We start from the raw sequence: 13565 nt of genomic DNA on the forward strand, positions 1-13565 counted from the left end.
TCTTAAGTATTTGCTATGAGTGGATACTATTAAGGATTTAAAAAAAAAAATTAACAGTTGAATCAAACATGGAAATTTCCAGGAAAGTTTTAAGTATATGTCAGTAGTTCTCTCCAGGGACATTTAATTTAGAATTAACATTTATTGGTCAGCATTTAAGGTCTCAGAAGATGTCAAGAGCTTTAGACGCACAAAGAACACTTTTTAAACTTTAAATTGACCTATATGCATTGTGATCATCCTTATCACGTCTGCTAAGGAGCCACTCCATTTCTAATGAAAAAAATAGAGAATATATTTTATCTACTGAGGGAGATATTTTAATTTGTATCTTTCCAATGATTAATTAACACTTTGCTGTGTTGTGTTCGTTCTTTAGTTTTCTCTTCTCTTTGTTTGGTTTGGCTTGGTTTTCACTGAGTTTTTTTAAGAAAGTTGGACAAAAAGGGAAAGGAGGAAAGGACAATAGTGTCAATGATAAGAGGATGAAACTGTTCACACTGTTGGAAAAATATGAAAGCACTTACACCAAAGAGGAAAGATAAACCACTCATCCTCCATGGGTTGGCATTCCTCCAGGTCAGAGGGACTTTTATTAATGACTTCTACAGCCACTGTCTGCTGCAAATTCTTGTTAAGTTTGGCTTAATAAGGATGACTCTAGAGATATTTTATTATTTCCAGTGAATGTTGTCCTGTTAGTAGACACTAACAATTATTTTGAGTGACACCTGAGAGGCCTTGGCTTTATCCCTGCACTACACCCCCCACCATGTTTGGACGAAATAGCGTTTTGACATGGGTGCTTTTCTAACATTCATGTATTACTCTGTGGGACTCCAGGAGGGTATAATCTGTAAAGTCAAATAGGCTTAGTGAAGAATGTCCCTTGCTGTAAGAAATTAGGATCTTTGTTTCTAAGAGTTCATCTGTCCCGCTGCTTTATTCCCTACTACCTAAAACAACAGTGCTCTGTTGGGAAAGTGATTATTATGTGACAAACAGGATTGCATTCTTCAGGTGAAGAACAGCAGCAGGAGCAAATGAGATTTAGGATACTAAGGTTGTTTACATGCAGATGTTAGCAGCATAGAATAAGAGGCTGGAAAGAAAACATTTGATTATATAAGTTGAGGGGAACTGAGATAGTTGGGTATTTCATAAGGAGTCAGTCATTTAAATTTTTATCTATCAGAAGATTAAAAATAAGATGTGGTTTTTAGAATAACATCCTGTTGTTGTTAGGATACATGCAGTTATTAATAAGAACATGCAATAGGGGCACAGATATGGGGAATTTGGATGTTGTTCCCACCTGAAGAAATTGTCTTGGTGAGAGACTCTCTTACTTATTTTCCTTATCAGTTTCACTTGTGATTGCCTCTCCCTGGGACTGAGAGATCCCTGGGAACCATAGACTTCTTGTTGCTGCTGGCAGATGAAATGCTCTCTGGAACTTTGAAGGAAAGTTATCATGTGCAATTAAAATGGTATTCTACCTGCTCCTGGCCTACAGCCTTTCCTTCACCATTGCTTTGGTTAGATAACTTAGGTCTGCTAAGCGTCTGATTTCCTGATCACTAATAATTTGTTGGAACCATTTTAGTTGTAAGTGGCAAACCATTTCTCCCTCTCCCTCCCTCCCCTCCCTCCTCTTGCCTGCCTCCCCCGCCCCCCTCTCTCTCACACACACACAATTGATTGGTTCAACTGATTTGGACACCTGGAAAGTCCAAAATAGAGAAATTTGCTTCTGATATGTCTAGAATTCAGAATACAACAATGTCATCAATATCATACCTTTTCTTTTTCTTAGTTTCTGCACTTTTTTGTGTTGGCTTCATTCTCAGGCATCCAAGGTCACTGGCTATTTTAATCCTTACAGTTTATGATCCCAGGGAAAAGTTGACAATTCTCTTTTGCCTCATAATAAATCTCCAAGAGGACTGTGATCATCTAGTCTAGGTTAACTGTGTGCTCCTGGAGCTGAGTGGTTGTATCACATTATTGACCAGAATCACATTGTAATAGTAGGGTAGCAGTGCCAGGCAGGATTGTATATAGCACAGCAAAATTTAAAACCTCACTCTCCCTACAGTATATTAGCTACAGTTTAGGGCTTCACTCCCCATAGCCAAATTACTTTGGGGTCCAGTCACTTACTGTTATTGAACTTGGTCTGTTTATACATGTGTGTGCACACTTACCTATGTGCACATGAATCTGTCCATCTGTGTAGAAAATCCTCTTTGTGTCTCAGAACTGCTAATATGTCTCTCTCCATGGAGATTGGTTAAGGACAGATGGAGCTAGCTCTGAAGAAGGTTTTGACATCAGTGACTAGCTCAGTGGAACTGGGACAGACAAAGGCTAACATTGAATCTCTCCTCAGAATTTTGGAGCTGGAAAGAGCTCTTATCCTCAGTCTGATCTCCTTATTTTATTTAGAAAAAACTTGCATCACAGCTACTGCCCCTTCCAGCAACCTGTCCTATCCTGGATCTTTCTACTCCACTATGCTGATTTGTCCCTTTATTTTTGGTGTTAAACCAAAAGGATTTAGAGTGAAATGGTATAATACAGAAAAGTTTTTTTTTGTTTTTTTTTTTTTTTTACTTTTTCATTTTTATTCACATCCACTTCCTCTCCACAGTTCCAAGCAGCAGGGACTAGCATACCTAGCCTTTCTGTACGGCTCCAGCTTCTTGACCTCCCATTTGTTTCCTATCTTTAGGGCACTTCAGTTTTCCCTAGTATTGTCCCCTAAAGACATAAACAAAGGACAAGGTCAGACCAGTCAGTTGTAGTCCTTATTAGTGGCTTTGATAAGAGGCTTTGGGGGAAGAGGTTGAAACTAATGGCTGTAATGAAATTTTGGGTTCTGTTAAGATTTCATTTATCTGCGCTATCAGTCCCCCTATGCAATATATCTGTTCCGTGTGCCTTTGCACGGGGTTTACATATCATAGTAACACCTATTACTGAAGCCTTGCTAATTTCTTACATTATGTAGAAAAAGCTGTGAAAATTACTTTTAAGGGACAAAAAATATGAACAATGGTGATTGCTCCATATATTGACTAAGGCAGTGTTGGAGAAAAATAGCACTAAAAACCAAAACACCAGAGTTAAAAAAGATATACAGTAATTTTCATTTGTATTAATTTGTGATTTTTTTCCCCTCCCTCAATTTAGTAAAGATACATGGGGTCTTAAAAAGATTTTTAATCAATATATTTTAATCTAGCATGTTAAACCTTTTTGACAAGTTCATAGAGAAAAGGCACATCAGAATGTTACTTTTCATTTTTAAATGTTGTGAACTGAAATTTTGCAGTTTCTTTGGGAACAACGATATTTCTTAAATTTTTTTTAATAAAACTAAATAAATAAACAAAAACCTTTTCTTAATAGTCTTCATGCTATTTATGAGTCTTAAGTATATGTTAACTAGTTTCAGATGTGTTTTGTTCTCTGACTCAAAGTCAGTCCTTTATTTTATAAAAAGAAATTGTGTAATTAGTACTTAATTGCTTTGGATATTTTGGGTATTTGGAGGAGAGGTAATTCAAAGGCCAGAGAAATTAAACTTTCACAATGTTCTTTATGCATGTGTAATTCCTTTTTTAAAAACAAACCCTTAATGACAGGCCTGAAAAGTTAAAAATCAACAAAGACCTGGGTTGTTTCTATACAATTGAAATAATAGTAATTTTAAAGATTTTTTAAATTAACATCAATTTATATCTTTGGATGCAATTATATTAATTTTTTATTAAGTTATATTGGGGAGAGGATCATTGGAGTGCTAGAAATCAAGATTATCTGGTCCATCTCCTCTTCATGCAGGTATTGTCTAATATCTGACAGGTGGCTGTGTACTGTTCTTACAAGAGGAAAGTAAGAATCCTCATATACTTCATAAGTATTATACATGATCAAATTTAAATATGTCCCATAATGAAGAGTGGTATGTGGTCCTCAGGACAAACGGTAGCTTGGTTGACGTGGGCTCTTATCCTGTATCTTTAACAGTTTGAGAAGTCTAGGTCTTGTAACTTAACTTCTTTAGGCCACTTTTATTATGAATAAATCGGAATATTAGGCTAGTAACTCTAAGACTTAACTAGCTCAGAAATACTGTGCTTCATGAGACAGCCATTATCTAAAAACTCTACATTTTTTCCCTAAAGACTAAGAAGTCTGCTTTTAAGTGATTATATTCTATATTTATTTTATTAGTGAACACATGAACTAGGACATTAATGAACTTAGTAGTTACAAATTATATTGGATTTAAAAAGAATATACCTAAACCAAAAGAGCCTTACTTCATATCTGCTAAATTCACTGAATAAGATATAATGCAGAACTTGGAGATTGATTTGTGAGGAAATTATACTAAAAGTTCTGTCCTGTATTATTGACCTAATCACCCCCCATTCTAGCTAATATTATTCTTATGTTTTTTCTAAATCATGATCTTTTTTCTTGAAGAAAACAACAGATTACTTAAACATCTCATTTCAAAGAATCAAAACTAATTACTTAGCTCAAATATATATATGAAAGTACTACTAGAACCTGTATGAAATGTATGATTTTCAAAGAAAATATAAATTGTGAAACTTTCTATAGAAGAGACAAAAATCTGAACAGATTAGTAGACATAAAAGAAATTGGAAAAGTGACCAAAGAGATGGCCCAGCAATAGCACCAGACACAGCTTGGGTTTTGTGGAGAAATTCTTCCCAGACCTTAAGGAATGCATAAGTCCAATGTTGTTGATGACCCACTGACTTTAAAAAAAAATAATAAATAAAAGTGAGATTCCCATCAGTGTTAACAAAAGGCACCCAGTCCCCTCCTTTACAAATGAGGTGAACCTTAGGTTCAGACATTAGGGACCAAAGATAGAAAATAACAGCAGGAATTATCAAATAAAATGAACTTTGGGCCAAATTTGGTACCTCTCTGTTTTATCTCTGCACAGGGAGTTAAATAGGAAGGAAAATTATTGCCAGTCTAGGAAAGCTTTGATGAAAACACAGTTATTCTTAACATACCTGTATTTTATTCAGTTATCCTTTTTCAGCATTAAGTGTGTATAGAGAATATGCTGGTGATGAGACTAGGATGTTTAAAAATGAGAAGGAAAGATTCCTGTCCTCAGAGAAACAGCATCAAGTGCAAGATATGAAAGGCAGGCCCATGCACAACGTACAGGGAGCAAACAGAACAAGCATGAAGGGAAGTAGCATGAACTGATCACTGAGGTACATGACCTCAAGGTCCCAGAGTCAGACCCTGGCATGTCAGCCCAGTTTAAAATCTATACCCAATGGTTTGGATAATGAACTACTGGTAAGAAATCTTTAAGGGCCTGAGGAATCAAGAAAGAAGCATAAGGCAGAGGCCAGGAAATCAGGCCATATTGTTGGGGCTGACCTTAAAAGTCTTCCAAAGACATGATCAGTGATAGAAACTTCTCCTGGGGCCTAGAGCAGGTGAGCAAGGCCACTTGTTCACAAGTAGACTTCCTGTACTTATTCTGTTATCTCCTCTGAACTTTGCCAAGTTGTTTCCTCCTCCTTTCTTAGGAAAACTAAAATGAAAGAAACCAATGAAGGTTGAAACAGTAATGTAAGGCAGTGAGAGTTTAGTAAATAAAGGAAGAAATGTTTCAGATGCTTGGAATAACCTCTTATTATAAAAAATACAAGTCTGATATTACTGGTGATGACATAGACTTCTAGATGCTGTCCTTTGGGTACAATTACTATTGGTTTGATCAACCTCATATTGAGTAAGTGAGAGGGAAGGAGAAAAGGAGTATGTGTGTGTGTATACATGTGTGTGGAAGTGGGGAGTAATGAATATGCACCAGTGGTATTTTGAAGTTCTCCACAAAATAATAGAAAATTTCCCTAGCCTCATTTGATGTTCTGTGTTCAGATTTTAGGGCTTGGGTTTTTAAGTTTTCACATTAAGCAAGTCATGCAGTTTAAATTGCAGGTATTGTACTAGTAATTTTGGTGCAGTGAAGAGAAGTGTGTATCTGCTTTTAAAGGGATTTCTCTGTGTACATTTGGATTGCTTGGTGACCTTTGAAATTTTGTTTTGAGCTGCTGTCAGAAACATAATCATTTTTCTTTCTGAAACAGATTTTAGCATCTGCAAAGGTTGATCAAGCTAGGATAGTTTTAATAAAATATTAATCTATCTTTTTTAATGTCAACCCAGCTTTTAAAACTGTTCATCACCTATCTAAAACATCAGCTCAAGGCAGTGGAGCTTATTTTAATAAATGCCTTTTCCATTAATGTTCTTCTTGTTGTGGTCAAAGTACAGTTAGAGAACAGATTTTTTTTTAATCTTATTCATCTATAGCCCAGTTTCAAGTTTCTCTTATTTTAAAATTGATATTACTTTATGTTTTATTATCTGAACAGTTTACTTGTAGTTTTTTTATATGTATATTTCAAGGAAGGAAAATTGTTTCAAATTCTGGTATCAGTCCTTCAAAATCTGGATAGTTAAAGATTTTGACTTTTAACAAAATTTAATTTAATATCTACTTAAATATGTGTCTTGTTATTAAAAGGTTATTTATGTTTAAAATTGACCTTTCAAGATATACACAAGAGTGTTCTAAAACAGTGTTTCTGAACATTGGCCATGAAACCACTGTCTTGGGCTGACAAATGGATTGGAAATAAGCTACCCAACACTGGGAATGGGCCATTAATTTTAATCAAAGGTGATGCAGGAAGGCGAATGGGATGCATGGCAATGTCAACAGCCCAGTAGGTGTTAAGAGACCACACAGCCTTCCTTGTTACTTGGTTGGGCCATTAGTTGAGGTTGGGTGAAGACAGAAAGCCATGTCTGGAATTGAATGACCAGGTCACTCCAAAATCTAATGGAGAACTCCCCATTTCTGAAATCACATTGTAATGCCATTAGAAGTCAAGGACAGCATTTAGAAAATATTGAAGGATTTTTTTTTTTTTTTAATCAAACACCTTGTGAGTTTTTTCAACTTTGTCAAGCTTCTTGTTTTCCTGCTTCCTTCTGAATGGATCATTGATGTTTACAAAGGATCAAGAAATTGAACAGACTTAGGAAAAAAAATCTTAAAGCTTGTTTGCTTTTCAAAATTACATACTGTTAGTTGTAAAACGCTAATAAAATGCCCAAAACAGTGACATGCCAGAGGAATTAAGCAGATAATTAATTCTTTCTAGTAATCTCATTGTCCTTTTCTTGTGTGTAGGAATAGTTTTGCTAGTTAAACCAAAACTTTCTTATCGGCTTTAGTGAATGTATTTGTTTCATAATTGTAATGGCCAATGTGCTTGGGCCTAGTTGTAAATTGTCAATATTAGCTGATAACATTAATGATTACTGATGGTCATAGTAGTGAAATTCTTTTCTTTCAATTGGTAAGTATATATTTTTGTTTTGAGTATTTTCAATTACAAAAAAAAAAAAGTGGCTCTATGACAGCTTGGATTAATGATGTTTATAATAAAGACATAAAAATGCAAAAGGAACAAAGAAGCATTTTGTATCTGTGCTTCAGGTTTATTAAGAAAATCATTTACTCTGACATAGTATTGCATGCATAAGAAAGATATGTATGACTGCATTAGTAATTTTTACACATATTTAAGAAAGAAAAGCAATTATGTTGGTGTCTTGTTAATGGAATACTATTGTAAGTAATAGTATTTGTTCTTCCTGTAGATGAAGATCAGCTTCGTGCAAAGGGTTATGACAAAACACCAGACTTTATTTTACAGGTTCCAGTTGGTAAGTCCTTAAACTCACTTATTTGTTTGTTTATAGGGAAAGGGGATATGTTTTTCCATTCTTTTAATATGTTAAGATTAGCAAATGTCACCAGAGATTAGCTTTATAATACTTTACCTGTATGGGTGAAATAGTTGGAAAAGATGATTTTGAAGTAGCAGAAAATAATAGGTTCAGAAGGAATCTGTGCCATAAAAATTTTACATATATTTAAGAAATGGGTTGCCATTTTCACCTCATTTCTTCAAATTTAGAATTTTTAAAACAGTTCTGTTGAATAGCCAGACTCACTTTGGTCTGTTTGACATGCCTCTTGTCAAGTTATAGAACAGTAGTAGTCTCAGAACTAGGGAAGGGAGTTTCAAAGAGTGTGATGAAAATAAAAGCATGTGACTGTAGCATAAATGTTACTTGTGATGAACATGCACAATGCGTTGTTTCATAATTACATCCATAGTTGAAGGTAAGGGCTAACCCTCTGCTCATTAACGTGAAGCGTAGAGAGGCCTGTGCAGAGTTCAGAATTTTCAATCTTCCCTTCCCCTCACTATGTATTAGTAATGCTTTGTCCCTTAGCTGTAGAAGGGCACATAATTCACTGGATTGAAAGCAAAGCCTCATTTGGTGATGAATGTAGCCACCACGCCTACCTGCATGACCAGTTCTGGAGCTACTGGAATAGGTAAGGTCCCATTATTTTTCTCTTAAGATAAACGATACTCAGCTGAAATCTCATTAGAAAAAATATTTTGTTTAGCTGGTAAAAATGCTAGTAGCCTTTTTTTTTTCCCTAGTAAATATAGGGTCTTGATTTAATGTATTCATTTCAGATCACTGAAACTTCTCTGCTTTCATAATGTTGCTTTATTTTTTAAAACTAAATATCTCCACATAAGGTCACAATTAGTATATACTCTGTTCCCTATTTTATGGTGATAACATTGGTGTCACTTAAAATATGGATGACAAGATGTGCACATTATGATACAAACACTGGATTTTTATCATTTTGATGTGAAATTTGTACTTACTGTGAGACCATTAAAAAATAATTTATCTTCAACTCTCTAAAATATCCAAATATGAAAGATGAAAATAATTTACCTTCCAACAGTAGAAAACAGTTCATCTACCAACTTCTATCAACATTCTTGAAGAGATGATAATCTGAGCAATTAAAAAAGCTAGTGTGAGGATAATACTATTTTATTGAGTACCTACCATGTGCCAGGTCCTGCAGACTGTTTCAGTTAATCCTCACAAGGAAGTTAGTTTTTTTCCCCCATTTTGCAAATAACTAATCTGATTCTCAAAGAAAGAAATAATATTCCAGTTAGCTGGTTACCATGGGCTTGCATTTATTTCTCTCACTCCCAAGCCTGCAATATTTCCAGCACAGTGCTAATTTCCTGTATAAAGCAATTATTGAAACTTCACTTTTTACTATTATTGCAGGCCTAAATTGTCACACCCCACATTTTTTTCCTCTTAGGAGAGGAGGTATGTCAAGTGTTAACCTTCCTAGATTAACTACATTTTTTGGTCACTGACCACCAGGAACAATACCAATACGGAAATAAGATGACATTGGGCCAGAGCATTAAGGAATGAGATAGTAGCATCTGTGGACAACAGCCTTGTCCTGGAAAAGAAACAGTGGCAGGCTATGGAATTTGGCATTATATTGTTACTCAGCTTTACAAAAGGCCAGGGGACCTTGCCTGTAGCAGCTGTGCTAAACTAAGCCTACTTTTTGCCATGGTAACAATGATCATGACAAAATGCTGAATGTAATGGCTTTCTTGATTTTCTTGTGTAATTGTGCGTAGCATCCGAGCTTTACTTTACAGGGATGGAGGAGGAAAGTGCAAGATGTTTTAGAAATCAATGCTGCTTCAGCGTTTCCCATGTTTTATTCAGCCATTATTCAAATTAACAGTAATGTGGCAAATTGAATTTTAGTTTTTTAGCAATTTTATGATTAGTTTGAAATAGTAAAGAAAGCATCATTTTTGATAGTATAGGGAAATCAATGACAAGAAAATGAAATTGCATAAGTTTGCCAAAGAATTAAAAAAAAAAAAAAAAAGCAATTGAGTAAACCAGTATGTTTTGAGACTATTTCCCCCTCTTTGGAACTGGTTAAGTCTCTTCTGAGGAACAGTTATAAATTGAATCCTATATAGTAGAGCTTATTAAAAAATTCCAAAAGTATGTATTAACTTCAAAACAACTCAACTTTTTACTGAGGGCTACTATGTTCCTGGCACTCACCATTTGTAGGTATATTAAATAATCTAGTCACTTATGTGATAAACCTATGGATTCCTGATGTAGATGGAGGGGGTCTGAGGAATAGACAATTTAATAGTATCCTTTGGATTGGATTTTAATATTATCTTGTTTCATTCTACTTTTTAGCCTTCTAAGATGTTTTACTTAAACTACTGTTGAGTAACATTCCATGAACATATTTTTTGAATATATACCAGATAAGGGAGCATTTTGACAGGAGAACTTAGTATTAGTCCATTTGTTAAAGTTTAGGATCCTACTGTTTTGCCTCAACAGCTCACATAGCAGCTGATAAAATTCTTCAGAGTTGGAAGAAATTCTCTCCCACCTATAGGTAGTCTGTCAAGGAAGCTTCTGATTGACATTTGGGCTAATTGTTTTATTCTTGTGATAAGGCTGTAGTTAACATAAAAACTAATGTTATACAATTGTCACACTCTTTTCAGATTAAAGACTAAATTTTACTGTGTGATAGTTTAATTAATATTTATAGAATAATGCATTTCTGTAAACTCATTTTTCCAACTAAATAAATGCAGAGCCTCTAATTTTTATATTAATATTTCTGTAAGAACTTTTTTTTATAAAGTATTGGTATACTTATCTCAGGCTTTCAGCAACATTGACATAGCATATCACTCCTTCTTTCTTTATTACATTTTTTTTCTTGGCTTCCATAATTATCATTTTCTTCTGAGTTTCTTTCCACCATGCCAGCAGCATAATCAGTCTCCTTTGCTAGTCTTCTTCCTTTTCCCAGTCTCTAAACAAGAAGGCTCTGGAATTCATTGTCTACCTTTTTTTCTTTTTTCATCTAAACTCAGTCCCCTTTTTTCTTTTTCATCTAAACTCGGTCCCAAGATGATCCCTTAAAAATTTCAGTGGCTCGTATGGCTTTACATACAATCTTTATGTTGGTACTTCTAATTTTTATCCCCAGCGCTAACATTTTCCCTGAGTACAAATTTCTTAGTCCAATCAATATCTCTTCTTGGATATCAAATACATCTCTTATATTTAACATGTTTAAAACCCACCCGTTGGTGTTTTTTTCTCCCTAGCTTGTTATTCTCCCATTTCCCCTCAGTTCAATTAATGGTGCCACAATTTTCCCAGATAGCTAACTCTCAAACCTAAGTATTATCCTGGATCTATCAGCAAGTTCTTTCAGCTCTATCATACCACATCTCACGTTGTATCATTTTTTGTTGACTCACTTGCTGTTGCCTCAGCATCTGTTGTCACCTCTTGAGCAATTGTTATAGCTTTCAGACTGATCTCCTTTGGTTCATTCTTATAGTCCTGTGGTCAGGTTTTCTTACCCGAGTCTTGGAAAATATAAATCATATAGTGTCATCTCCCTACTTAAAACTCTCCAGTTGTTTCCCATTCATTTAAATAAGATCCAGACTCTTTACCTGATATTCAGGGCTCTTTTGCATCATCTTTCTCCCTTCCAGCCCCAGTTCTCTCCACATATACTTCACTTTCTCTCCCCGCTCCTAATTTACTTCTTCCATCACACTGCCTTTCTTGCACCTTATTCCTTGTTTCTACTCTCTGACTAATCCTTCTAGCTAGGAATTTTCTTTACTTAGATCTCCACATAAATTTCATGACATTAAAGGCTCTGTTCAAGCTTGCACTCCACAGAGGGACAACCCTTACCATCTAGTCTAAAATATAATACCCTCTTTGGCAATTTTTTATCTCTTTTCTCATTAGGCTCTTCATAATACTTTTTGTGAATAAATGAGTAGAATGTAGTTGGAATCATTTAGAAAAGCACAAGTTTGCTTATTTGAATAAAAGCCTCTAACTGAGTTTCTCCTTTTATTTTACATTTCAAATTATTCTATGTAGTCTGTCCATCATTAACTTCAGAAATTTGCCCTGGCTAGTTCACCTTGAAAGTTCTCAATTTTGCAATGCAATCAAAATCAGATATAATGACTAGGATACATAAACTGCTTCTCTCACAGGCAGACCTGCATCCCAGGTATGAAGCTTAACTAACTCCTCAAAATTTTTCAGTCTCCACTTCTACAGAGTTAAAAGAAATGGTGTAACTCTAGGAAGCAGTGATTAGATCACAGGATATAGTTCCAAATTGTATAGGGATGCCAGAAAACATATTTTCTTATGAAAATCAATACAGAAATACTTTGTTGTACTACATGTGTAATCATAAAGTGAATTATTTGACAATTTGACCTACATTACTAGATATAACTTATAATTTTGAGATAATGACAGAGAAGAAAACCATTTCTATAATCTAAGGCCAGATTACATACATGGTTTCTAACATATGGCCTTTCAGAGAAGCAGAAGAAACTTTAACTTTTAGTGACTAGAGATAAAATGGGTCTATTTTTTTTTTAATTTTTTATTGTTGTTCAAAACATTACATAGTTCTTGATATATCATATTTCACACTTTGATTCAAGTGGGTTATGAACTCCCATTTTTACCCCGTATACAGATTGCAGAATCACATCAGTTACATATCCATTGATTTACATATTGCCATACTAGTGTCTGTTGTGTTCTGCTGCCTTTCCTATCCTCTACTATCCCCCCTCCCCTCCCCTCCCCTCCTCTCTTCTCTTCTCTCTCTACCCCCTCTACTGTCATTCATTTCTCCCCCTTGTATTATTTTTCCCTTTCCCCTCACTTCCTCTTGTATGTAATTTTGTATAACCCCGTTCCATGCAATTTCCCTTCTCTCTCCCTTCCCCTCCCACCTCTCATCCCTGTTTAATGTTAATCTTCTTCTCATGCTCTTCGTCCCTACTCTGTTCTTAGTTACTCTCCTTATATCAAAGAAGACATTTGGCATTTGTTTTTTAGGGGTTGGCTAGCTTCACTTAGCATAATCTGCTCTAATGCCATCCATTTCCCTGCAAATTCTATGATTTTGTCATTTTTTAATGCAGAGTAATACTCCATTGTGTATAAATGCCACATTTTTTTTTATCCATTCCTCTATTGAAGGGCATCTAGGTTGGTTCCACAGTCTTGCTATTGTGAATTGTGCTGCTATGAACATCGATGTAGCAGTGTCCCTGTAGCATGCTCTTTTTAGGTCTTTAGGGAATAGACCAAGAAGGGGAATAGCTGGGTCAAATGGTGGTTCCATTCCCAGCTTTCCAAGAAATCTCCATACTGCTTTCCAAATTGGCTGCACCAATTTGCAGTCCCACCAGCAATGTACAAGTGTACCCTTTTCCCCACATCCTCGCCAGCACTTGTTGTTGTTTGACTTCATAATGGCTGCCAATCTTACTGGAGTGAGATGGTATCTTAGGGTGGTTTTGATTTGCATTTCTCTGACTGCTAGAGATGGTGAGCATTTTTTCATGTACTTGTTGATTGATTGTATGTCCTCCTCTGAGGAGTGTCTGTTCAGGTCCTTGGCCCATTTGTTGATTGGGTTATTTGTTATCTTATTG

The 13565-nt window shown here is 35.3% G+C and overlaps 1 protein-coding gene across 7 annotated transcripts in view; it reads left to right on the forward strand.

Annotated features, from left to right (window-relative positions):
• Positions 1-13565, forward strand: part of Cdin1 (CDAN1 interacting nuclease 1) — a 260091-nt gene that overhangs the window by 116196 nt on the left and 130330 nt on the right. For 6 of the 7 annotated variants that reach the window (XM_058584670.1, XM_058584671.1, XM_046461440.2 and 3 more), the window contains 2 exons: positions 7750-7815; positions 8392-8497. The exons of the other annotated variant lie outside the window; for it this stretch is intronic. In XM_058584670.1, the coding sequence (XP_058440653.1) occupies positions 7750-7815; positions 8392-8497 (172 nt within the window). The remainder of the gene's footprint in view (positions 1-7749; positions 7816-8391; positions 8498-13565) is intronic. 7 annotated transcript variants of the gene reach the window in all.

Source organism: Marmota monax, unplaced genomic scaffold (assembly GCF_021218885.2).
Source record: "Marmota monax isolate L192 unplaced genomic scaffold, Marmota_monax_Labrador192_F-V1.1 WCK01_AAM20220418_F8-fsc00001, whole genome shotgun sequence".
In the NCBI taxonomy this organism is placed as follows: domain Eukaryota; kingdom Metazoa; phylum Chordata; class Mammalia; order Rodentia; family Sciuridae; genus Marmota; species Marmota monax.